The sequence below is a fragment of the Aulonocara stuartgranti genome (genome assembly GCF_965226115.1).
Source record: "Aulonocara stuartgranti genome assembly, chromosome: 16".
NCBI classification, from domain to species: Eukaryota; Metazoa; Chordata; class Actinopteri; order Cichliformes; family Cichlidae; genus Aulonocara; species Aulonocara stuartgranti.
Window position 1 is genome coordinate 6346290 of NC_138952.1, and position 26542 is coordinate 6372831.

Genomic DNA, 26542 nt, shown 5'->3' on the forward strand with positions numbered 1-26542 from the left:
ATAAATTAAAAAAAAAAAAAAAAAGATGACAGGAAAAAACAGTTTTGTGCTTTTGTGTTAGTTGAAATTAAAGAAATACAAGCAAAAACTCCACTAAAGAATAAGAGCGATAAAGTGAGTTACAAGCTGAAGACAAGAGTGGAAGAGAAGAAACGAGGAGTGCGAAGGCAAAAGTTCACAGAAGTTGGTCTGCCCCTTTAGTGCATGCAGACGCGCACGCACACACAGCCGTGTAGTGTAATTAGTAGGGAGAACACGAGAGAGATCACGTCACTCAATACTATAATTACAGCAGGATTAGACGTTTTCAAACTTGGAAAGGGGCTCAGATTTTCAACTGACACACAAAAGAGAGAAAGCGCTCGTGCTTGACATTTCCTACAGACTCGTTATGTCACTGCTAAGCTGTTAGTGTATGTTTTAGAAATGAAAGACAGCAGCAAGAGTGCTTCCACTAACCAAAGTAAGGCTCGTTGGGGCAACCTTTCAGCTTCACTCCTTTAGGGCTGCTCTCGATCAGGAAATGCCTCACCAGTTCATTGGTGATGTCACCTGCAACAAAAGAGCCAAGCAGTGCGTGAGTCCAGGCGGGTAATGCACCAGCTGAATCACATTCAGACATCGTCTCATATCTTTGGTATTAAGGTACTAACATTCATGCTGCCTCCAACAAAACAAGAAGGGCTGCACTAAACACAGAAGTAGTGTGTGTACTGAATATTTGGCACATTTGTAACTGCTTTGATGTACTGCCCACCGTCCTCCCCCTACCTTTCTTGTTCGGATGCACAGTGGGTGGAGGAGACGCCACCTTCATGGCTAGGCCATAAGCTCCTTTGAAGGAGTGACTGTCCCGGATAACAAAGGCTCCGGGCTCCCTGTCCTTCAGCAGGCTGATGGCTGGAATACAGAGAACATTGAGTTACTTTAGAACATCAGGAATCTGGGAGGTGATACAATAACCTACATGCTACTGCTGAGTCGGTTTATGGACCGACTTAGATGGATTGATGTTCCAACACTCACCTCAAGATAAATTAAGATCTTTTAACAAATCTTTAAACAAATTTCCCATGTGTGGGACTAATAAAGGTTCTTAACATCTACTGACTGTTAATCTGACATCATCAACAAGCCACATTTCATTTGTGCCTTTCTCAACAACCAAAACTCGAATGTAAAAACTCCTCGGCCGTCCGTTTCTGATAGCATGCTGTTGCTAGCAGCTCACAGAACGACTCGCCTGTGCCTCATTATGGCCTCACAGATGAAATAACAGTCGCTCTTTACTTTTGCTGGGTTCAGATGACACAACAAAGATGTAAAGCAGCACCAATCCAAAGATTTAGGCTATAATGGATAAGAGAGAAAAAGCTAGTAGTCTTGGGTACAGTGTAATGCATGAAGTGATACATCGGCCAAAGGACAAGCAGTCCAGATCTGTCCTCTTAGTATGATCTAGTGTTTGTTTAAATTCTTGTCTTTAGTTGTAATTCTCTGGCACCTCCTTCCTGATTATATCAAATAGGGGCAAAAGGCAGCAAAGCCAGATCTGCTCTGTGTTTATGTAGAAATGTATGTATCCTGGCCAAAGTCGGCAAGAATCTTTGAGCCTACAGTCACCTCATACCACACGGTGACCATCTTAAAGTCCTAAATGTCATACAGAACTAAGTGAACCTGGCATTAGTCTTGTTATTTATCTATTACATGCACTTTCCTCTGTGTTATGTCAATAAGTTGTAACAAAGCTCAGTATTAGATTACATTGTCGATGTGCAGGCCCCTGGCAGGTTGTTGTTAAAACATGGAGAAACTGCATACTACAGTATACAAACCACATGTTACACAATTATGGTTAGAAGCTTTATTTGTTACAATAAGTACTTAACAAAAAGAAATGCATTTGAGGGAAAGAAAAACTGGACAATTTGTCCACAATGAAAAACCTCTTTATTATTCCACCAGCTAAATTTAGGTGATGGAATTTGGAGGTCGGAAAAGTCATTAAAGAATGAAGGTAAGCCAAGGAAGAAGGTGGCATGAAGTCAAAAGTGAAGCATGAGTAAGAGTAGGATGAAATGAGTCCTGACCCTTTGTTTAAAAAAAAAAAAAAAAAAAAAAAAAAAACTGCCGTTGGTCTGCATTTTATTAGAACTACAACTTCTAACATGACACTTTGCTTCAGACACTCCATTGTTCACAGAGAGGAGCTTTAGAGCTTTAACTTCACTGTTTAGTTCAATGCCCAGGCCTGTCCACATGTGACAGTTTAAGCAAGGAAGATGGATGAGATGAGCAACACATGCAGATGTTCCCTAATTCTCTGCATATGGTGTGGCTTTCTTTCTGGGAGTGCACTGCACTAAGTATAAACTCTCCGTGTGTCTGATGTCATCGCAGTTGAGCATATGCTTATGTTTAACATGATATAATCCATTACAGGCTAGTCACTAGCTGCTGACCTCACAGCTAAAACACACGAGGACAGAAATGTTTTGTGTATGCTGCTGCATGCATCGTCAGTATTGTGCACATGTGTACGTGCATTTATCAAAAGAGATGACGTTGCCGGGTCCAGTGACTTACATCACTGACATTCAGAACAATGACTTGAGTTTCAACAAAGAGTCCTTTTAGTGCAACTCAAAGGATTCAGAGTAATACTCAATTAAACCATGCAGCCCAAGTCATTTCTATAATATGCTCTGTATGTTCACCACAATAACGTTTGCAAAAGTACTGCTCACAACACAGCTGATATGTTACGCTGCTAATGATGACAGCTGCTTCTGTTCCTTAATGTTTGTCTAAATGTTTAAAAGTATGACATAAATCCACCCACTTGGATGGATCTATATTTGATTAATATAATAAATGAGGTCTTTTGACTTCCTACCTTGCTCTCTGGAAATGTCAGGTTTGTACCAGAACTTGGACGTGTCTTGAACAAACTTGACGTTCAGCCTGCTGTCGGGGCTTCCATCTGCAACAAAAATCCAAAGATGTAACAGGAAATCACAAAAATATATCCTCTTTGCCTTGACTGTGAATTGGATCGGCCAAGATATAAAACGGATGTCACCCCAAACACTTGAAACTCATTTAAAAAAACAAAACATCAATGCTGATTTGTGGACTGCTGTTTTTGAAACCCTGACTTCACCATAGTGGTGCCAAACTGTACTAATTGTTTAATTCTAGAGTTAGCTGGCTAGCTTGCCAGCAAGATCAAGCAAGCAAATCCATAGTTTACTGACATATTACCTCGGATGCTAATTTTGCACAGTTGACAGTTGATCAGTTTAAATCCGGTTTGTAATTTTCATTTTTCTGGTCAGAGTCTGGAAACTTTTCCATCGCACTTCTATATACAGTTTATGGAATGAACCCCTTAAGAATCCATAAATTGTATGTACTTACCAGTCATAGTGAACCTTGAAAAGTCAGAAAGTGTGTGGAAGTAGCTGGGATTGCCTCCTCCACTCATTGTGGGCATCATCTTCCCGTTCATCGTGCCATAGGACAGCGCTCCGTTTGGTCTATCGCCGCTTGACATGCGCCTCTTCTCTGGAAGCTGGGGCTGAAATCCAGGGGCTGGACTGCCCTGCCTGAACCCTAAACCCATCCCCATCATCCCTCCATCTTGGTAGCCTGCAGGTGAGATGGGGAATGAGGGAGTTGGTGGTCCCTGGTAGCCCGAAGAACTGCTCTGTCGTGACAGGTTCCCATGTCGTTCATCTGGTGTCGTGTAACCACTGTGCATGGGGTGACGGTCTAAACTGGGGCTTCTCTGGGACATCTGAGAAATTGAGGGGTGACGGCCCAACACCGGACTTCCTTGAGCCTGTGTGATCGATGGCTGTCGGCTGAGCACAGGGCTGCTCTGAATAGGCTGACCGAGGGACGGCTGTCTGCTGAGGACTGGGCTCTGTTGGGGCCCTGGCCCCATAGCAGCCTGCCTGTTGAGGACTGGACTGCTCTGCGCTCCCTGAGATGGACAATGACCGAGGACGGGACTGCCACTGAGACCCGACACGCCCACTTCAAAGCCATTAGCTGGTGATGTCTGCTGGCTCATGGCGGGAACTTCCTGATTAATACTGGGGCGCTGCTGGAGGACGGGGTTGTTAGTAGAGCCAATGATGTTGGTCTGGATCTGTTTACTGGGGCTTCCATGGCCGAGTGTGGTCTGAACTGGTTCTGAACTGGGCGGGTTGGGATCTGAGGATGCATAGCTTCCTAACAAGGTGCTGGGACCCAGGTAAGGTGGTGTGGGTGTTGCAGTGCCAAGGTAGGAGGAGGTTGGAGAGCTAGAATCCAGGTAGGATGAAGTGGGGGTATTCAAGGCTTGATATGATGGAGTAGGAGTGGGGTAGGCACTCTCTGTAGGCTGGGAGCGGAACCCGGAATCAGTAGTGGGTTGGGACGGAGTGCTAACACTGCTCTCTGCTACAGGGTGATCGCTGAAAGAGAAGCGAGAGAAGTAAATAAGCGTACGTAATAATGCAGTATAGCTTCTCACGGAGGAGTACAAGTACTCAAGGAGAAGGCTAAACATGACTATAAGACAGGCCCATCTTACCCCGGTGAGCTCTGTATGGGACTGCTGCTGGACAAAGGTGGGTTCAGTGTGTGAGTGGTGGTGGGACTTTGACTTCTCTGCTTGGTTGTAGCATCTCCCAGCGGAGTAAGGCTTCTATGTGATGTGCATGGCTCTCCTCCTGCCACTGCTGACTTGGCGACAGACTCCACATAGCTTCTTGGTGCTGTATATGAAAGACACGCCTAAATAAATAAAAGCTCTATACTGGGTTTCTGATTTTCCAGGGTGGGGTGCCTCATTATTGTCCATAAGGGTGATAAAATGCAAATAATAGCCTAAAGTGGTACTTAAGACCACTCCGAAAAGCAGCATACACTATTACTTAACTCTGATGGCAACTAAAAATGGGAATGGCTTTGCCGAATGTGACACGTGGACGGAAAAAGACTAAATATGTTGAGAAAAATGGGGTGGAGAGGGTTAAAGTGAATGATGATATGTGGCATTATACTGGAGCTCTTACCTTCCTCACCCTCACTGCTTTCATCATCTGTGAAGCATCATTGGGATAAACCAAAGAACAAAATGTTGTAAAAAAAACCCAAAAAAAACCCAAGACGTATCAAGGGGGTTGGAAACTTTAGTGTTTGGTGTCTTTAGGGAAAGAAATATTAGCAGCAGTTAAATGTTGTCTTGTCATTTTTAACCAAACTCCTTTTATTTCTGTTTCTCAGCTCATCTGAACTAAAATGTATGCTTATAAAATGATCTTCAGTTGTATTTATATTAGAGATGGACCGATCCGATATTACGTATCGGTATCGGTCCGATACTGACCTAAATTACTGGATCGGATATCGGAGAAAAATAAAAAATGTAATCCGATCCATTAAATATCACGAAAGCACCTCACAAAACTTGCAACACGCCGTAACTCACCTCAGAACGTTAGCAGTCGGAGCAGTATGCATCACGTGATAGAGCAGCTGTGGCATGCGGGACCTGTCGGTGGTCTGGATAGCATTTGGAGCTTCGCTAGCAACCTGGCATTTCATCTCCGACAAAGTTATCCCCGAGAGAAGTAAAGCACGTGTGTAAGTCCATCTCTGAATGTTTGTAAAGCATTCCCACGTTAAGCTTAACGAGCGACTGCCTCTCGCTCTCCGGCTGCTACTTCAATCGTGAAACTGCTTAAATGATCAGCTGATCGGCTTTTCTGTCGCGAGTCTGTCTCTCTTGTTTGTTTTTGGTCCACTTTGCACCAGAAAGAGGAAACCAGCGGCTGAACAACAGCAGCACGTTTAAGCTTGATAAGCTGTTGTTACAATTTATTTATTACTTTCTACTCCAGGATCTTTTTCTACGTAGCTGACGACTGGTAACTGTGCAGGGGCGGATCTAGCAAAGTTTAGCCAGGGGGGCCGATAGGGCATGAACAGGGAAAAGGGGGCACAAAGACATACTTTTCTTTCTTATTCTCATTTAAAATGTCTAGCTTTTAATAAATAATTATCTGACACCCAAAGTTTTAATTTGATGTAAAATGAATAGAAGTCAATTACTGTATATAGTGACTATTAAGTCTAATATATATACCCTAGTAAGCTATAGTACTTTTTACTTTGGGAAGGTACCATCTGTGCAGTCTGCAATTTTGTTGAAGAAAGATGTTGAATCTATTTAATATTTCTTGAAAAAGAATTGATTTCTGTGCATTTTTTTTTCACACTGCATCAAATTAAGGTTGATTACGTCGATTAAGCATCATGAGGTGGAGCGTGAGGGGTGGTTCCCTATTTTTTATTTATTTATTTTTGTTGTTGCTGGGAGTTGGAACCCTATTAGTTAGGTTGCTTAATATTTACGCTAAGTACTCTTTAAAATACCAGAATAGGGAGGATGGTGTAGGTCTAAGTTTATTAGATTGATCAGTATTGCTGAACTATGAAATATTTTTTTTGTATACAGGTATAACAGAATAGCTTTAGTGTAGTTGTTGTTTTAAACTTGAGTATGAACTTGCAGACTTGCAAAATGCAGCAAGATATTTTAAAAAACAGTTTTGTTGATTAAAAAACACTATATCGGATTCATATCGGTATCGGCAGATATCCAAATTTATGATATCGGTATCGGTATCGGACATAAAAAAGTGGTATCGTGCCATCTCTAATTTATATACGTCATTAGAAGGGAGTGGCAACTTGACTCTCATTTATCGATAACCAAAGGTGTTTGCATCACCAGAATCTGAAACTGTTGCAACCAACCTGAGCCTGTTTGATTGAGGAGGATTTCTGCTGGGTTGTGGGGCTTCAAACCCAGGGCTGACAGTGGAGTCTTGGCAAGACCAGGAGGGGAGCGACCTGAAGAGATACCAGACATTTATCACCGCGCACCATGGTACATTACAGACCTCTTGACAGCTGCTACCTGCTCACACAGTTTAACACTAACTCATCACTGGTTTTAGAAAATTATGAGGCAATCTAATTAACTTAATGTTTAAACCTATTAATGTTAAATTAACAGGTGAAAAGCTGTCAAGACACAGTATTGCATTTCCATCAATTAGCACACACGAGTGCAGTGTTTAGAAGGTGCCCATGCCTCATGCTCTGATGGAGGAGCAAAACATGCATGTGACCAGTAACGGGGTAAAACACGAGCTTAGACAGTCTCTGCTGTACTGACACTGGAGGGAAAGATAAGAAGAGGAATATGTTACTTCTTAGGCTTTAGCCATTAGACCTGTGTTACTCTAACAACAAATATGTAATACTCCTGTTGAGTCTTTCCAAAACATTACCTATCTTACATCTGTTTTTTTTTTTTTTTTTTTTGCAATGCCCACTTCTCTTTTTTCCCCTCCAGCCCAAATTAAAATAAAATCAAGATAACAGAATTATCAGATCAAGACACTCTAGCTGGGTAAGACTGACAGGGGAAGGGAGGCAATGCAGTGAAATAAGGCAGCAACATGACCCCAAACACAATTGACAACAATATACACTGAGAGCAGCAGCTCTAGAGAGTGTAAAAGTTCATGATAATGGCTGTGCTGTGTGTGTGTGTTTGAGTCTGCATGTCCTAATCTGTAGAGTTTTAACTGTAAGTGCTGCTCTCGTGTGGTTCTCATGCCAAAGCGGTGCAGGATTGTAGTACATGGCGGGTAATGGGGGCGAGGGGGTCGTTATGGCTGACGTTGTGGGACAGTGGAACTCCAGTAGAGCCGTGCATCCTCCACTTACCAAAGAATCCTAATCAATTCTTTGTACTTGAGACCCTGATGTGTCACCTTTAATTAGTGGTTTTGGTGTGTGTGTGTCTTTAGAGCGAGGGAGGGACAGGTGATTTGAAGACACACTACTCAGAAGACAGCTTGGTGGGAAATAAATCCGATGTCACGTGCGCTCATCATTTAGCCAACCGTGCGCTTTCAACAGGTTTTGCAAAGGACTTGCAAAACTGTTCTTAGTTAACTGGTAACCAGTTAACACCAGTTTGTGCACAGCTGGAGGAAAAAAAGTTTTCTGGCCCATCTTCATGTTTTTAAACCCAGTCCAACTATTTTTTTTCTCCCTGTTTCGCAAACATTTAAGTTTGCTTTGTGAAAAAAATGTGCAGCTCCGTATGACTGAGACGTGTTCCTGAGCAGTGTTCCTAGTTTAAGTGGGAGGAAATATCTTCGGCCACAAAATAAGTGTTAAAAATACAGTGTCTGCGTTTTATAACTAACTTTTATGGGAGTGCCCAAAGAGGAGATACGCAAGAGAACTGGATGAGGTAATTGGCAGAGCTGGCTAAGACACTGTTATGTAATGCATGACCTTTTTTGTTGGGTGTGTGAGAGACTAAGAGGGGGTAGATGTATGTATGTGGATATGCTTTCAAACTTATATGCTGGTTTGTCTACATAGTTCTTGTCAAAAACTCTGTTGTCCAAGTTACAAACTCATTTGTCAACACTAATAAAGCTTATCCTGTTTTATTATCTTTTTTACTGTAACTGGAGAGCATACTTTGCTAAACAAACCTCGTGTCCTACTGAATTTGATTTGAAACAGTTGGTGGGGAAGATAAACAATCCAGTGTTAACTGAGGTCATAGATCGAGTGTTAAGTTGGGTTATCCTCTCACAGAATTCTATATGTTCATTTTGCGACCAGGAGAGTCGCCATCTGCTGGCCATCAGAAAGAATGCAGGTTCAGTGCTGGATTAAAAAAGGCTAAAAATAATAATTTGTTAAATTCCAGGATATAAATCTTGAAAAAGTAATTACACCTGAGCTCCACAGTGCCCTCTGTCAGCCGGAGGGGGGACTTACATAGGTTGAAGTAAGGGGTTTGCGGTGAGACGGGGAAGGCAGGGGTTTGGGGAAACACCTCACCACCAACTGTGGGTGTAGGACTGATGTGACCTCCTTCCAGCTCCTCAAAGGCCTCTCGATAGCTGTGCATATTTTTCTGGAGTAGGAAAAGAGATGAGATGAGAAGAAAAAAAGAAACTGCCATCGCTGGTGCAGAGAAAATGTGAAAAGCAGTTCTAAAATGTGCGTTTTCTACCTCCTTTGGCCGTCCACCGGGGTTCATCGCTATGGCGTTGACAAACTCTGGTGAAACACACCGAATAGGAGAGCGAAGTGGGACATCAGGAGACGTACTGTCATCTGGTCCGTTCTGGTTCTGGCCTTCGCTGGTGATGCGACGGCGGGGAGCAGCTGTGGGCTCATCCAAGGATGACACACGGGCCTGGACGCCTAAGAAAAGCAAGTGAGTGTTACAACTTGGCAAAAGCTTGCTGCTTCTCTTTTATCCGCCTTCACTCCATCACTTCCATCAACGCCACCGAATGTTAATGGTTGTCAGCTATCGCTAGTGCTCAATGCACAGGCCACTGTGTGTGTTTTGCAGACAATCAAACCAGGCAAAGCATCGGCAGGAGCCCGTGGTCCTTTCAAATTTAACATGCACATACAAAAAAAAAAGTTACGAACGGATTAGCTGGTCATCAGAAGAAGAAGCCTGAAGGTCAACAGCGTTATTCAGAAGAAACCCACACCATGTTGGAAATGTGGCACACAGAATGATACTCCCGTCTTCTATGCAACAATTCTTTAATACTAGGACAAAATGTTCTGTTACAAACTCTTTGATGTGCTGGTGCAAACTGAATGTTTTGGCTGAACTTCAGAGCAGCCAATAAGCTGATTTTTCCTAATCTCATTTGAACTGAGAGGCAGAGAGAAAAGCTAGCAGCATAAAACAAACAGGATTGGAGTAAAGAGGCTTTTTGTATGCTAATATTCAGCAGCATTGACTCAAAGGATTGAGGGAGCAATACCTGAAATGCTGGCCAAAGCAGAAAAAGCCAGTGCTTTGAAACTAGATGGAGGTCAATGGGAGGAAGTGAAAAGAAGGAAAAAAACATTAAGAAACAAAGAGGGGAGTGGGCGGATTATAAATGCTGTGATGGTGCTTGTTCTCAAGTGGCTGTTTACAATTTTTAACAAGTATCTTGTTTCAAATTTTGTCACCAACTCTTCTCCTGCTTCTACCTTTATGTTTATTTATGCCTCTAATTCAGACCTAAATGAAAAGATGCCTTGTACAGGTGGAATATCCTTACAGGGAGATAAAGTTTAGTCCCTTTTTTTTTTGCTACGTTTTTAAAGTCAGCACTAACCAGCGAGCCCCAACTATTCGCAGCCTATGTACATATTCTATCAGCCACTGGAGCCATCCTTTTCTGGACCATTTTACACTGCAGCTGCTGGCAGATCATCTTCTGCTCTGGAGATCGGGTGTGAGCTAACCAGAACCCAGAACCTGCAGCAGGTGTACAACAGGTTCACAGAGACTGCAACGCAAAACAAAACCTACCAGCTGTCATTCAAGACGGTGGAGTTGGACTCTGTCCACTCAAAAAGCTGCAACAGAAAATAATGACTGTATATATACAGCATATAGGATTCCTTAATTGTTATAAGAAAGCGTGCACCACCCTGCTGCAGATTCTGTGGGAAACGCTGGTGTGACCGAGCGCTTCTCTCATCCTAACACTGGCAGATGATTTTGTGGACATCTTGAAAGCCTGACTGTTGTGGAAACCTAAAAATGTTGATATTCCCTTCACTCGGCTCCACTTTGAAGTGAGACAAAAAAAGACTTGGCCAAATATCTTAGGAGAAAAGTTGGAGATAGCAGCTATAAAAATGTAGCAGTCAGACAGTCGGGATTAAAGTTATCAGGCACTGCTTTTACCAAAACCTGAGATGTTAAAAATAATTTCCTGTGAGTTATCACCAAAACTGAATAGAACTTTCCAAATGCATGAGTTTCATTTTCCTGTTATTAATTTATGTATCTAAGTCATTCATCAATTTTAAAAGGCAGAAATCGGTGCCGGCGTAGGTGGAATGCCTCAGATATTTCAGCACTGGCCAAAATCTTCATCCAGACAGCTTTAAAAGTATGCAGTCTACACCCCCAGAACAGAAACACACCATCACACCGAGCCTGGAAACTGACAACCAGATGTACCCATGATACACTGCTCTACAGCGGAGCACTGTCAAACACCATGCCGTTGCCTTAGCGACCGCTAATAGTTTCCAGCTGGGGCTGCTGGTAATCCCTTGAACTGATTTTTTTTTCTCTCATCTCCTATTTCTGAGCTTTTGAAAGTCCAACTATATCATGGCATTGATTCGAAAAACAAACTGTGGCGTGCTTTTTCTTTTCTTTTAAAGTGAAAAACGCCGTTTCCATATGTGCACCTCTGCAACTAAGAAAGGGCATTTAAGGCCAGACTGAGCAGACTGTATTACTGGGAAAGTGTTCAGATCAATAAGAGAACTGAGCCGTCTTAATGATCTGCACTTTTGCGTGACATTTGCGTGAATAGTTCTGGGAGTTTGTTGTATATAAATGTCATGGCTGTAAATATGATCTCAGAGATTATTCCAGTTCTATCCTAGATCATTTTAACATTTAACTGTGATGTAGTGTTGCATCACTGCAAAGGATATTACTGTCTGTGGTGGAGAGGCCAGACTGACCCCTTACACAGAACAATCCTGTCTGCATTGTGGTCACTAGTTCTCAGGGGACATATAGCACTTTAGTGATGTTTCCAACTAGGACTGTGGTCCCTCTTTTACATTCGGTGTCTTTTGTCTGGCTTTGTAAATCTTGAAAGTAGCACAAGAGAAAAAACTCAGCCTTGAATGAGCCCAGTGTATCCTGGCCTCGGTATTGTTTCCCAAGTTTGGCAAAACGGATCTTGTGACATGCACTCTCCTGGCAAGGGACAGAGCCTCCTTTGTGCTTCCTCTGTGTCGTTCTTGTGAAACTTTAACATTATCCAATTGAGGGTTTTTTCCCCTTCTTTTTGCACCACTGTTGGGGCGATTCCCTAACCTTGAACAAGAAAGCAGCTCAGAACAAACATAGATGAAGTGTGAGGGTGTACGAAGAAAGGAATCAGTGGTTAGTTTGATGATGATGCACCTCAAACGTATAAAAGGGAGGAAGTGGAATAAAAAGACAAAATGAGCAGATGGGGGCAGTCTAGTATTAAACAAGAAAAATGGTTAAAAATGCAAACCAAAGCCCACATCAGTCAAAGGCAAAGCAGATACAGAATCGGTTTGAAGCAACACTTGCAAAAGAAGAAGAAGAAGAGGGGATCTCCTTTCTTTCTTTTTCCTTTTTTTGAAGTGTTCCTTCAGACAGGATGGGAGAACCAACCCGAGAGGGAGTGAGAACGGTGGTGCTCAGACTGAGAAGAGGTCATGCTGGGGATGACACTTTGGACACGAGCCGAGTACTCTGGGGTAAACAGATGAATGATGAAAGAAAGAAGAATGATGAGGAAACTGAAAAAAGGAGATGGGGGATGAGGGGTCTGATAAGAACAGCAGAACGAGGAGATAACAGACATTTTCTGTTCGTATAAAAGATGCTTTTTCCTGAAAACAAGAGTGAAACACACACACACACACACACACTAAAAAACCCAGAGGTAACACAATGTTGCCTTCACAGTCCCCAAACAAATTACATAAGTATATTTCTGTTTTAAAGAAAGTAAAAGGTATTTTTAATTCCTGATGTTACAAGAACAAAAACTACCATTTTGTGCTCCTTAATGTAAAAAGTGTTCTACATTCAAATGGCAGCAGAATGAAGTATTGTTGATTCTGGAAAGCCTCATGTTCGCTATCTGAGGTCATGGCTATCGCACTTCGTCATGTTGACTTTGTTCAATTTCTTGCCATTCTGCAGGATGTCTCCCAAGCTTATCTAGGGATAGTCAACCTGCTGGACTGGAGAGAACCCTTCCTGTTTGAGCCTGAGTGACGGGGACTGATGATGTGACATGCAGGAAATGAGATAAGGGCTGAACAGTGTTTTCCAAGAGAGATGTGTATACAGTGCACAGATGATGGCATCAACTCTACTCATCACTACATTATTCTACATTTGCTGCCAATTATGAACTAAATGTACAGTGACGGTCATGTGAATGAGTTTCCATCAGACTCCTTGATGTCCTGTAAAAAACTAACTACAGCCCACGATTAAGTAATATCTAGACCCACCTTTAGCAGCAATAGGTTTAAGTAATTATTCACTGTGTGAGTTCATTAGTCTCACACTTCATTGTGGAGGAATTTTGGCCTGCTTTAGTTCATTGACGTTTACAGGAATTCATTCTTACACAGCCCTCTTAAGGTCTCACTACAGGAGTTCAATCATGATTCCAAAGGTTCTGTGGGTGCAAAACAAGCCAAAGTCATCCGCCCTCTCCCACTGTGCTTCATAAATGGTATGAAGCTTTTGTTGGTTTTTGCTCGACATGCTGCCGTGCATCATGGCCAAACATCCGTCCAAAGGACATTGTGCTAGAAGTCTTGTTGTTTGTTTAGATGCAACTTTTGTAAAATCACGACATGCAGTGATGTTCTACCCCCTAATTTCCTATAGAAGCAGTAAGGGGGCATTTATTTAGGACTGCAAAGTGTCCTGTAAAAACTTTTCACATGACTGTAACGGGGGGCTGTAGTAAGAGAGTTTGGCCTAGTCAGTTCTGTGCCAGTCCTCATGGTAGAAATTTGGACAATTTTGTAGAAAGAGACAATGTCAGCTGCTGAACTCTTTAGTAAAACAGTCTCTACATTTTAGAAACGGTATCTGTCAGCTGTATATAAAACACTAGTTAAAGAGCTTAATGACACATAGTAGAAAATAAAGTAACGCTTTTTAGACAGAAAGCTCATCTTATTTTTTACTTTCAAAGACATCAACAGTTTGCTAAATTGGAAGTATTGGAGTATAAACTTCCACAGACTGTGCCACTTCAAGCAATTTAGTTTTTGTTGAATGTCATATCAAATTGACTACTTCGTGGTTATCGTGGCTGAACAAAAATAGAAAGTAAGTATTATTGACACACATAGTTGAATGTACTGTAGGTCAAGTTCAGTGCCCATACATCAATCTGTAGTAAAAATGGATTTTAACGGGGGGTTTTTTTTAACATGCCAGAAAGAATACAGAAAGCTGTCAGATCATATACAGCAAATACCTTGGAAGATACAACCTGCAGCATTATCATAAGTTTTAAAATCTATACATATATAAGGGTCAGCATAAAATAAACTGTGTGATCTTACCAGCCACTCTTTGGGCCACCAGACCTTCAATGTTAAAGACCTCATCAGGCTCACTGTCTCTTGGCTGGGGTGATGCTGAAGATGCACTAGGGCTTTTCTGGGGTTCAGAGGCCTCTGCAGACTGGGGCAGCGTTGTTGGTGGGTAAGTGCTGACTGTCTTGATCTGGCAACTTACAGTGGGGGAGGCTTGTGAGGAAGTACTTGTTGAAGCTGTTCCAGAGGTGTAACTCGGAGATCGTTGGACAGGTGCAGGTTCTGATGTACTAGGCTTCACAGGCGGTGATGAGTGGCTGGACATGGGGCCTGAAAAATGGGTGTGAATGGTGGAATCAGGCAGGTAGGAGGGCCTGGTTTGGTTCTGAGAAAAGGATGGCTGTGTGGTCACTACAGCAGAGTTTTCGCGCAATGGAGCACTTTGGGACTTTGTCACCAGCGAATGGCCTGGCTCCAGGTCCAACATAAGGAGATTAAGAGTTTCAATTGATTGCTCAATCTCTTGTTGCGAAGCGCTGTGGCGATGAGGGAACTGTGGCAGGCTGTGGTGGCTAGGCATGGTTGCAACAGTGGGAGGCGGACTAAAAGTGAGGCCTTCAGTTACTGGCTCTTCTGGCACTCCGAACCGCTGCCAAACATTGAGACCACGCTGGACGGCATCCCTGCTACTAGTGGTGCGAGTGGGAGCTTGTGGCATTGACTTTAACTCTGCACCAAAAGACTGAGAGCGGTACAGACTGCCATTCTGAGTAGGCATGTAACTACCAGAGAATGGGGTAGAATCACTGTGGGGCAACGTGACAGACTTGCCAGATATGCCAAGCTGTGGTTGGACGGTTTCCAGAGGCTTTTCTGGGACGTTGCGCTCCAGATATGGCACGTGGTCCTGACCATTGATAATGGACTCAGACTGATAGTAGAGATCAGCTGGTGTAGCCCGCCCATCTGTGGAAGAGAACGTTCCAAGGCTGTCAACACTGTTGCCCTCTTGACTGGTAGGAAGCTCATCATCTAGAATGTCGGTCTCACGGTCAATGTTACCATGCCCATTAACATGGACCTGTGCGGGCACCAGGTGAAGCATCCCTCCAACAGCGGATGCCGGAGCTGATAGGAAGGCCTGTCTGTGCATGGGCCCCTCCAAGCCACTCAGTAGCTGCTCTAGCTCCTTTTTCTCTTGCGGACTGATAGACTGTTGGGCAGGTGGAGCGTGTTGATGGACCGAGGGTAACTCCTCACCCACAGGAATGTGTGTCTGGTTCACTGTGGAAGCCGGAGGGGCTGCTGTTGCTTCATCAGTTCGGTCGGTTTTGATAGAGGCAGTAGAGTTTCCTGAGTCGCTGCTCACAGACAAGGCATGGTCAACCGCAGGTAAAGCATGTTCAATAGCAGAGGGTGGAAGGCCGTTCGATGTGACTGCTCCGTCAACAGATTCTTTTTTGCGTACTTTGGCATAGAGGCTGCCATCCAGGGGTCCTTGGGTATGAATGACTTCTAAAAACAAAAGTATGAAAAAGCATCATTAGGATCACATTAAGCCAAATACAACTATTAAAGATGCCTACATTTTCCACAAACCTTAAATTTTTTGTTACCCAAGTATTTTTAGAGCCACAGCAATTTGCACATTTATTTCTGTAATTGTTAATCTTCAAAATATAAACACATGGGATTCATCAAGACATTAAGAAGAAGAAAAAAGTGTGAGGAACTATCAGAGATGCTGGATATCAAGAGGTTCTGTGGGTATAGCCAAAGCAGCTGCAGTAAAATTAAACACTGGCTCGTGTCCACCTATTCTACCAGCTTCAGGAAATGAGCCGGGTCTGTGGCATGCGCTGTGGAAAAAACGATGAAATCACGAGGGTCTGCCTTGCACTTTCTCAAGCCAATTGCATTAAATGTGTCACCTGAGAAATGCTGGTATATCAGCAGATGAACTGGTGGTTAACTTGTTTTTTTATGATCCCCAAAACCGCAAACATGATGGTCTCATATAAAATAAATAGATCTCTATACACGGCAGATGTAACCTGCTGAGTTGTTTCTGCATAAGCCAAGATTGAAGTGCCGCTGCAAACAAGCACAAACACGTGCACACACACACACACACACACACACACTGACACATTATATTGTAGATCCAAACTCGGCCACAAGTCTAATGAAGAGGAAGTAGGGTGCCCTAAACAGAAAATTTTAGTCATCACTGGAAAAATCTGCCTCACTGAGTAAGGAAGTCCTGCAGGCTTTTTCTGGCCTATGCAACTGAAAGCAAAACAACAAAAAAAAAGGCTGAAAACACATGTGTATTTATACACATGAGCTTACATGCTCGCTTTTTCCCCTCTCTCATCCAGCCAACTCAGTAGCCCAATGCCAACTGAATTAGCAACATTTTCATGTGATCCGTAACAGGAATCCAATCTTCAAGAATGTAATGCCAACAAAAATCATGACCGACATCCTGTAACACCATTTACCGACAGCTAAACACGCTTCAGGAGAGTAAAGAGGAAAAACGGTACCTTCTCAAACAATTCCTCTTCCACTGTCTATGAAAGTTCCTCACTCATAACGCATGAATAGGCACGCCCTGATAACAAAATCAGATTTTACAGCTGGAAAAGAAGCTGCACAAAGACGCTGTCTGTATCTCGGTACCTTATAGAGATCTCCATCTCAGCTTTAGTGAATACGGGGCTCTGTAATGGAGCTCAGTGGGTGTACACAAGCCAAGTACTGCAAGGTCTCCTTGACTGGCCAGAGGCAACTTGCCAAGGGAATGGCACACTGTCAGGGTGCTGGTGGAAACAAATCTGGTGGCTCCTGGTCACAAAAACATCGGTTTTCTACTACTGAGCCGCTAACGAGTTCGGTAGATTTTTGGGGCACATGCAGAGAGAAAGACGTTATGGTAACCACTGTTATAGTGTTTCCGATATGGCCCGCTGCAGATTTACAGCATTTGGAGGCTTATATTTGATGTATACAGTAGCAGCAGTTAAGTCAACTCACTGTATCAATACTCAAGGCTGTTGCCATAGTTACTACACACAGTACATACCAATTAGAATAAGTGATTAGACTCCTGGTAGTTGTTATTCTGTATTATACCCCTAAGTCTCTACTGAAAAGTTCACTTGTAAAACAGGACACTCCAAATCAAGTCATCATGACACATTTATGCAGCCCATGAAACTACTTGGGTATCAAGTGGGTATCAACCTATTTCCACTGACATGAGCGCACGCACACACACACACGTGTGTGTGTGTGTGTGTGTGTGTGTGTGTATATATATATATATATATATATATATATATATATACACACACTTTTAATGCAACAGTCATGCCGATAAACATAGACATAAGTCATGAAAGAAGAGCCCTCCTCACTTTCTCCATTTCAGTGCCTTTATAATCACCTGCCCAGTAGCCAAATGTGACGCCAGCACAGCTAATTTGACATCCTCCCTGCCTCAGCTACACCACTTTAACAAGCTAACTCAAAGTTAAGTCACAGCCTTGTCAAAGGAAACGGCGGAAAGACCTTAGCAGGAGGTGGTTCCCCTACCTGTGTGAGCAGAGGATGAGAGTACAGTCCCAAACTAAGCTGGGAAAAGCCCTGCAGAGTTGCCCCCGGGGTGGGACATGAAGGATTACAGCAGGAGTTGGGGGAGTTGGTTTTGGCTACTGTTCCTGCTCCTCCTCTCTCTCCTGAATACCTCGCTGTCTGCATGGAGAGCGACTGCTGCTGTTGCTGGCTGCTCGGTGGCGCGCACTAGTCTAAAGGTTGCCTCTGCTATGTGTGCGCATGTGGGAGGTCTATCACAACAGGCTGGCTGACGGTTTATGTGAGAGGTGGAGGGTAAGGGGCCACTGAATTCCACTGTATAGCGTTTGATCAAATGACATCAGTCCCTGATGTCATTTGTCCCAGAGAGCCATACTCTCTGAAATGTATGGCTTGTTATGAGTTATGGACATTTATATTCTAATACATAATATATTCCATGCCAGTTAATGTTATAAATAGAAGAGACAAGCTGAATAACATATTCAAACATCCAGTAATATACGTAGAAATAAGCCATATTCATGCACACACAGATGCCCATCCCTCAGTCCATCAGTGTTGAAAACACTCGTGTAATGGAAAGAGCTACATCGTCCAACAGTCATTTAACAAGCACTCTCAAAGCTAGGAAGCAGGGAGCAAACTCCACCCTGGTGCAGGCAGATGGAGAAAACAGAAAAGCGTAGTGGGTAAAAACAAAAAAACCCAGAAGAGCAAATGCTGATCTGATTTATGTCCAGCTAAAACAACAGATAAAGAGTGACGCAGATGAGTCACAGTAGCTGTTTGTTATATCTTCTAACCCCAACATGGGAAAAGTGTGTGGTGCATATCACCTAGCCATTTGTATTTATTAGCATACTGGACAACCACTTTATTATTCCACAACATAATCTAGAATAATGGACAAAAACCACATGTGTCACTCTGACTGAAAATAAAAACGTTATATATCCACATTTTAGGGCTATTCAGTGGAAGTTGGACTACTTTGAGTGGCAGATTGTCACCAGTTCCCATTTTCCTTCCTCATATCCTTCCTTCTGGTCTGTTCTTTGAGTAATGTTGATGATTGTACTGATTGCAATGACTCCAGCTGTTCCACTGTCACATCCAGTAAAAGCCCAGCATAGTCATCCCTCGGCTTGTGTCTTCACTTTAGACACGACGTGACTGATCGGCAGGATTTGTACTACAGGAAATCTAATCTGTCACTTTACACTTGTGAGACTTTTCTTAGCGGAGCAGGACTATTTATGTTGAGGCTGCTTCTGTGTGTGCTGCTATGTCTGCTGTTTTCTTTTGGTTGAAATGAACCAATGGGAGCCTCTACAAATAACCTTTGACAGGGCTCCTTCATTTGCTAAGAAAGGGCATGTGTACGTATGACGCTCCACACTGTGTGTGTCCACGCTGGTGTGTTTTTATATAATCCCTAGGAGGTAAATACTTGCTCAGTGATCCCGAACACAGTACTTGGAGGAGAATATCTGCAATCCAGACCTCGTAGCTTTAACTAATTATAACGCAGCAGGAGAGACTGGACCAAGTGTTACCAGTGTGGAATGACCAATTAGTCTACACCCGCTCCATTAGTGACGAGACTGAGTGTGACAAACCCTTTATCATGTAATGCTTTAGGAAAAAGCAGGAGGCCAGCAACCAGACCAAACACAACAAAAACACCATCACCAAGAGATACAGTAGAGTCTACGATGTATAGTACTGTGCAAATGTCCTAGGCCTGTCCTCTTTTCTTCATGTTTTGCTTCTAAGAAGCTAGACATTCTTGTCATTTTTTAATGATCTTAATAGTAGTAGTAATACTAATAGTTGTCCAGGATTTTGGATGATCTTTCAAAGTTTTTCTTTGGACATTGTTCCCAATCTTGAGTATATGAAAAATGCTGAAAAGATAACACAGTTTGACGAGTATAAAATTGTATGTTTGCACCAACAAGGTAATTCAGAAAGAGACAAAATTGTAGCACATCTCGGGATGATGTGCAGTGTGTGTAAGAAATCTAAAGCAGATGAACAATATCTGAAAATTGTGTTTCTAAGAAATAGGCTGATCCAATGAAGCCTCATCAGAAGTGGTCTCAGTGGCTGTGAAGAAGTCATTCTTAAAGAAGGGAAATGGGAAGAAAACGGCTTGGCAACAGTTTCATCTTTCAGAATGACAATGATTCCAAACACATTGCCAATGCAGTAAAAGCATTCCTAGATAGGAAGGCACACAGCGAAACACTATCAGTTATGGACTGGCCTCCCCAGAGCCCGAACCTCAAAATTATTGAAGCAGTTTGAGATCAAAAGATGGCCAACATCAAAAAAAGAGCTCTAAATGTCCTTCAAGAAGCCTCAAGAAGAATTCCTGAAGACTACTCAAAGAAAATACAAGAAAGCTGTCTAAGAGAGTTCAGGTTGTCTTGAAGAATTGACTTTCACCCCCGTTAGACCTGTACAAAATCTGTTTTTGCCTTAGATACAGTATTCCCATGTATGTTTGCACATTTCAGTACATTGCTTTATCTTTTTCTCCACTTTCTTCTGATAAGTATGTAGCTCAATATTTTTTACAGTACCATATAAAAACAGATAAATGGATAAAAGAAACTGAGAAGACTTGTAGCTAGAAAATGGTGTCAGATATTTTGAGGTTCTGTGGGCCAGATGGTGCAACTGTGTGACCTCCTAATCTCTGAACTCTGAGCTATGACCTTTGTGGCAATTGACCCTCCCTCTTACAGCATGTTTCTCCTCAAGCTTACAAGTATAAACATACATGTGGCCGTCTTGAGAGGAAAAAAAGTGTGTGTGTGTGTGTGTGTGTGTGTGTGTGTGTGTGTGTGTGTACACTGCTGCCTAAACCAGACAGGATGGGGTAGTCCATGTTTTCTGACCCTAAAGGTTGCACTAATAAAAAGCAATGACAAAACGATTTGACAATATATTAGTATAGCCTGGTGCCATTTTTGGTCAAAGTTAATGGCTTAACTATTGATTTGGCAACAAAGTCTACTTTTACTGTATGACTGGGCTCAAGGACAGATTAAAGTAATACATCGGTCTCATAAATGATCTACACTCAAGAGGATTTTAGATGTCCTAGGGTGGATTAATTGGACTTGTGAAGACTAAAAAGAGTCAGTACAAGTTAATAAAGCTGACCTGGGACAAAAACAAAACAGCATAGTGCTTGTCATGGTAGAAGAGTTGTTGTTGTTGTTGTTATTATTATTATTATGAAGAGATTGGATGCACATGTAAGCACAGTTTGGCTAATACCAACACTCACAGTTGCCAGTCAAATGTAAGTGCAGGAACTTGTTCTTGCTAAATGAACACTTGCCTTGCAGCTCATTAAATATACATTAAAGATCACTGTGAATCAATCTGCGTAAGTGCAGATTCTCTGAGTTGGGGAAACAAAGAGCACGGTAATGGATGGTCTTCTCGAGTAGTCAGAAAAAAACCTATCGATGACTTCAGACTGGCAAACACTGTCCTGATTACAGGTACTAATGTTTGTATTCCAAAAATAAACTTCAAAGATAAACATAAAGTACATTAGCATCAAAACATATTCATCTTATCTAACCCTATCCAGGTGTGCGGTAACCTGTAGCCAATGTTGGTCACACAGAGTAACTATATTTAGCACAAATACTACTAAAAACAAACCCAAAGGCACAGCCATAACCTACGCACGCCACAAGCTATAAATCAGCCCAACAGCTCATCCTCGCAGAGCATTATGTTTCATCCTGGATGAGGCTGTGTCTCAGGAAAAGTCATCAACGGTCGTTAGCAGTAGGGCTGCAAAAGGAAAAATCTTGAGGGCCAAATGAGGAGAGCGTCTGATGAGCTGGCTGCAGCTATCTTACTCCAGAGGTGAAGAGAAGCTTTGATGAGCTAACTCTTCATACCCATGGTCTGGACTTACTACAAAGACAGAACCGCAATATTTGCCTTAAAGCCTTGATAGTTTATGCAGATCTTCCTCAAAGCGTCTCCTGTAGGCTCTTGTTTTAGTCAACATCCTCATAAATTCTTCAGACAGAGACTGGTCTTGCTCCTAACTGATACTTCCTGCTATTAGAGCTGAGTCAATATGATTTTACATTGGGTTAAACTCTCAAGTACGTTCAGCCCAAAAAACAAACAAACCTCAGTTTATTGTGATAGTGACAGTGTCCCAAGTGACTGCTGTTGCTCTTTACTTTTTAAGACATGAGGCAAGAAGAGAAAAAGCAGGGCACCTACATTAAAAAAAAATTACCATAAAATTATGACCTTTTTTATTTTGGTGGTATTTCTTTAGCATACTACCCAGCAAAAATACCAGTTTTCAATTTTTTCACTGATTTTGATTTACAAATAACCCTGTAATTAGAATAGAACTTTATTGTCATTGCACATGCACAGGTACAGGGCAACGAAATGCAGTTTGCATCCATCCAGAAGTGCTTTAGTGATATAGATATATTACAATATATATTAGCAATAATATAGATATGTAAGTATATTACAGAAATGGGTCTATTATGGTATGTTATAATGTACACGGTATGAAGTATGTTGTGAGTATTCTATAACTTTATGTATGTACAGGCTGTAGTACATACAGCCTGTACATACAGCCTAATTACAATCATAACAATCATAATCCATTATTTTGGCCTCCACGTTGTGTCACTAGCCACTTCTTTGGATCTATCCAGGATGGCAGAAGTAGTTACCGCTATTCCACATGCTTTTCAGAGGCGCCTCCAGAATTTTTGGCCAAAATTATCTCGGTGGGACAACAGGAAATTGTGAGGGACGTACAAATTGTATATGCAGGAATAAATAATAAGTTCATGTTTCAACTCATTATATGGTGTCCTCCTCTGTTTTGTGCTCATGTTTATTAAAATTATTACCAACATAGGGCAGTCTTGTAAAGTTCCCCCCACCCCCGGTGGTGCCCCGATGCCATTCCTATCCGTGCCAGTCGGCAACCTACACAACCATTCTTTAGTGCAGCAGCAACAAAGCCACAGTCCCTCACTGGCTCCTTCCCTCTCTGGCTTTGTTTTGGTAAAAACTCATAAATCTGAGCTACTGCTATCAGGGACTGAATCTAGACAGTGATTGTGCCAAGATCTGCCCCTCAGGAATCCTAAACTATTGATAGCACTCAGATGAGAAGAGTGGAAGTTCCTTGATGTTAATATAACACTTTTTCCCCCTGGTAAAGTGAAAAATATTGTGTTCTGACAAAGACCAGGAAAAGTCAGTGAATAGACTTGTCTTTAGGCATCAAATCATAAGGCAGAGGAGAGGCCAATTATTCCCAGTGGAACTGAAATGAAAGTGAGATCTCCTGTGCTTTTACACCTCTGTGGCTCAAAAGAAGAGAAAAGCATGACCCACAGGAGAGTGTGCCAGGCATTTTGTGCTGCTCCGCCTATTTTCTCCTGAACTGGATTAAAAGAAAGGTTTGCTTTGAGATGAACATAGAACCATTGTGAGTTTGCAGCAGGTATTCCATCACCTACAGTGGGGCAAAAAAGTATTTAGTCAGCCACCGATTGTGCAAGTTCCCCCACCTAAAATGATGACAGAGGTCAGTAATTTGCACCAGAGGTACACTTCAACTGTGAGAGACAGAATGTGGAAAAAAAAAAATCCATGAATTCACATGGTAGGATTTGTAAAGAATTTATTTGTAAATCAGGGTGGAAAATAAGTATTTGGTCACCTCAAACAAGGAAAATCTCTGGCTCTCACAGACCTGTAACGTCTTTTGTAAGAAGCTTTTCTGTCCCCCACTCGTTACCTGTATGAATGGCACCTGTTTGAACTCATCATCTGTATAAAAGACACCTGTCCACAGCCTCAAACAGTCAGACTCCAAACTCCGCCATGGCCAAGACCAAAGAGCTTTCGAAGGACACCAGGAAAAGTATTGTAGACCTGCACCAGACTGGGAAGAGTGAATCTACAATAGGCAAGCAGCTTGGTGTGAAAAAATCAACTGTGGGAGCAATCATCAGAAAATGGAAGACATACAAGACCACTGATAATCTCCCTCGATCTGGGGCTCCACGCAAGATCTCATCCCGTGGGGTCAAAATGATCATGAGAACGGTGAGCAAAGATCCCAGAACCACACAGGGGGACCTGGTGAATGACCTGCAGAGAGCTGGGACCAAAGTAACAAAGGTCACCATCAGTAACACCCTACAACGGCAGGGAATCAAATCCCGCAGTGCCAGACGTGTTCCGCTGCTGAAGCCAGTGCATGTCCAGGCCCGTCTGAAGTTTGCCAGAGAGCACATGGATGATACAGCAGAGGATTGGGAGAATGTCATGTGGTCAGATGAAACCAAAGTAGAACTTTTTGGTATAAACTCAACTCGTCGTGTTTGGAGGAAGAAGAATACTGAGTTGCATCCCAAGAACACCATACCTACTGTGAAGCATGGGGGTGGAAACATCATGCTATGGGGCTGTTTTTCTGCCAAGGGGACAGGACGACTGATCCGTGTTAAGGACAGAATGAATGGGGCCATGTATCGTGAGATTTTGAGCCAAAACCTCCTTCCATCAGTGAGAACTTTGAAGATGAAACGAGGCTGGGTCTTCCAACATGACAATGATCCAAAACACACCGCCCGGGCAACAAAGGAGTGGCTCCGTAAGAAGCATTTGAAAGTCCTGGAGTGGCCTAGCCAGTCTCCAGACCTCAACCCCATAGAAAATCTGTGGCGGGAGTTGAAAGTCCGTGTTGCTCGGCGACAGCCCCAAAACATCACTGCTCTCGAGAAGATCTGCATGGAGGAATGGGCCAAAATACCAGCTACTGTGTGTGCAAACCTGGTAAAGACCTATAGTAAACGTTTGACCTCTGTTATTGCCAACAAAGGTTATGTTACAAAGTATTGAGTTGTATTTTTGTTATTGACCAAATACTTATTTTCCACCCTGATTTACGAATAAATTCTTTACAAATCCTACCATGTGGATTCATGGATTTATTTTTCACATTCTGTCTCTCACAGTTGAAGTGTACCTCTGGTGCAAATTACTGACCTGTGTCATCATTTTAGGTGGGGGAACTTGCACAATCGGTGGCTGACTAAATACTTTTTTGCCCCACTGTATGTCAGGTCTGGGCATTCGACATTCATTGGGGAACGAGGGGAGTCTTCTAGACACGACATTAGCTATTTCAAATGTGACATCCACAAGAGTTACTGCGTGTCCACTTACAGTGCAAAGACCTCAACAGCAGATAAAAGACAGATACAAAGAGGGCCCTGTGAGAAGAGTCTATGGAAAGTGATCATGATTAATTATGTCATGAACCTTCAGTGGCACTTTTAGCCAGATCAGCTGTGTAAAGATGGAGATGGAGAGAGAACAGGAGTGTCCGGTCACAGCTGGACTAAATCTGTGTCCATACGGACTTAACAAACCAGTCATTCATTCCCACACATTATGGAAAACCAGCATCCACTCTCTCAGGATAGCCATAGAGTACATAAACTGAGGTTTTCCTGTGGGGATTCAGCCTCTAAGTCAAGTGCACATAAAACATTCTAAAAATCTTAACTAAACCCTAAGCTCACGATGCTCTCTCTGTCACCTAGCAGATGTCCCTGTCCCTGTGCCCCTGTAGCCAGGGTCCAAACTGGGACACTTTACAACACAAGGCACTTGTTCTCTCTTTGTGTGCTGTGCAGTCTTAACTAGAGAGGCCTTTATTTTTCTGTCTTGGCTGTTACGCAATAGGAGCTGTGCAAAGTTTGGAGTCAAAGCAGCCTAATCCGCCCAAAGCCTTGGACCAGACTGAGGGATTGATAGCATGGAAGCCTGTTGCCAACACAAAAGGCCAGAGATTTGACCTCTGCATAGTTTGACACTGTCTCTGTGCTTCGAATGAGATCACATTTTTTATGGAGAAGTTGGATTTATTTATTTATTTTGCATCAGGGAAACGGTCATTAAAGAGGCTAAAATGTGGCATAAGCAGATGTTCAGGCCAAGTGATATGAGAAGAGGTGGACAGCTCCTGTTGAGACCGATAGCATTTAGGGCACTTTACAAAGACGTGTACACATTAGTCTCATTTCCATTTAGTTATAATACAATTCATCTGGAAAAACCTGGCTTCCATAAGAACATCTGCAGGAAAGAAAACTTGGGAATCCAACCCGGTGGAAATATGGGCCACAATGTTAGAAAGTCTCTAGAGCTGCTGAAGGACCAAGGACCAGAACTGTTCAAGGATTAATAAAGGGGTAATTATTAAGATTTCAGCAATATCACGTGTGATTCCAAAGAATAAAAAAGCAAGAAAAATTGTGACGCTGATATTTGAGTTTTTGAATTAAAGGGACAATTGATCATTTTAGTGTGAATTATCCAGTTCTGCAGATATCTGTTTAAATATATGGTGTACTCTTAATGTGCAGTGGAACTAAACAGCAATTTCCGTCATCAAAGTGACAAGAAAAGAAATTTGTTTTAAGTTCATTTCTTAGCCACCAGAAAACATCCAGTTTGTCCAAAAAAATTCCACAGATTCACACAGAAACTACTTTTTTTCTGCTGACTACACCTGTCAACCTTTACACTTTGCGGGAGGAACCGTGTGCCAGCCTGTGACTGGAGGCTTTTTAGCCAGACATTAATGGTGTCCCCCTGTGCGGGGCAGTGCTGGTAGCTTGCTTTATGATTCTTTTTG

At 42.5% G+C, this 26542-nt stretch overlaps 1 protein-coding gene and 1 long non-coding RNA gene across 20 annotated transcripts in view; one reads left to right on the top strand and one right to left on the bottom strand.

Moving 5' to 3' along the window:
- LOC309691086 overlaps positions 1–26542 on the top strand; it is a 115200-nt gene that overhangs the window by 66010 nt on the left and 22648 nt on the right. The window lies entirely within an intron of this gene.
- LOC309691066 (tensin-1-like) overlaps positions 1–26542 on the bottom strand; it is a 243244-nt gene that overhangs the window by 7637 nt on the left and 209065 nt on the right. For 15 of the 17 annotated variants that reach the window (XM_082508584.1, XM_082508581.1, XM_082508582.1 and 12 more), the window contains 9 exons: positions 14227–15714; positions 9113–9306; positions 8875–9013; positions 6817–6912; positions 4586–4769; positions 3424–4466; positions 2900–2986; positions 772–900; positions 460–552 (listed from right to left, as the gene is read on the bottom strand). In XM_082508584.1, coding sequence (XP_082364710.1) covers positions 460–552; positions 772–900; positions 2900–2986; positions 3424–4466; positions 4586–4769; positions 6817–6912; positions 8875–9013; positions 9113–9306; positions 14227–15714 — 3453 coding nt within the window. The remainder of the gene's footprint in view (positions 1–459; positions 553–771; positions 901–2899; positions 2987–3423; positions 4467–4585; positions 4770–6816; positions 6913–8874; positions 9014–9112; positions 9307–14226; positions 15715–26542) is intronic. The other 2 variants (XM_082508595.1, XM_082508591.1) reach the window with 2 other exon arrangements.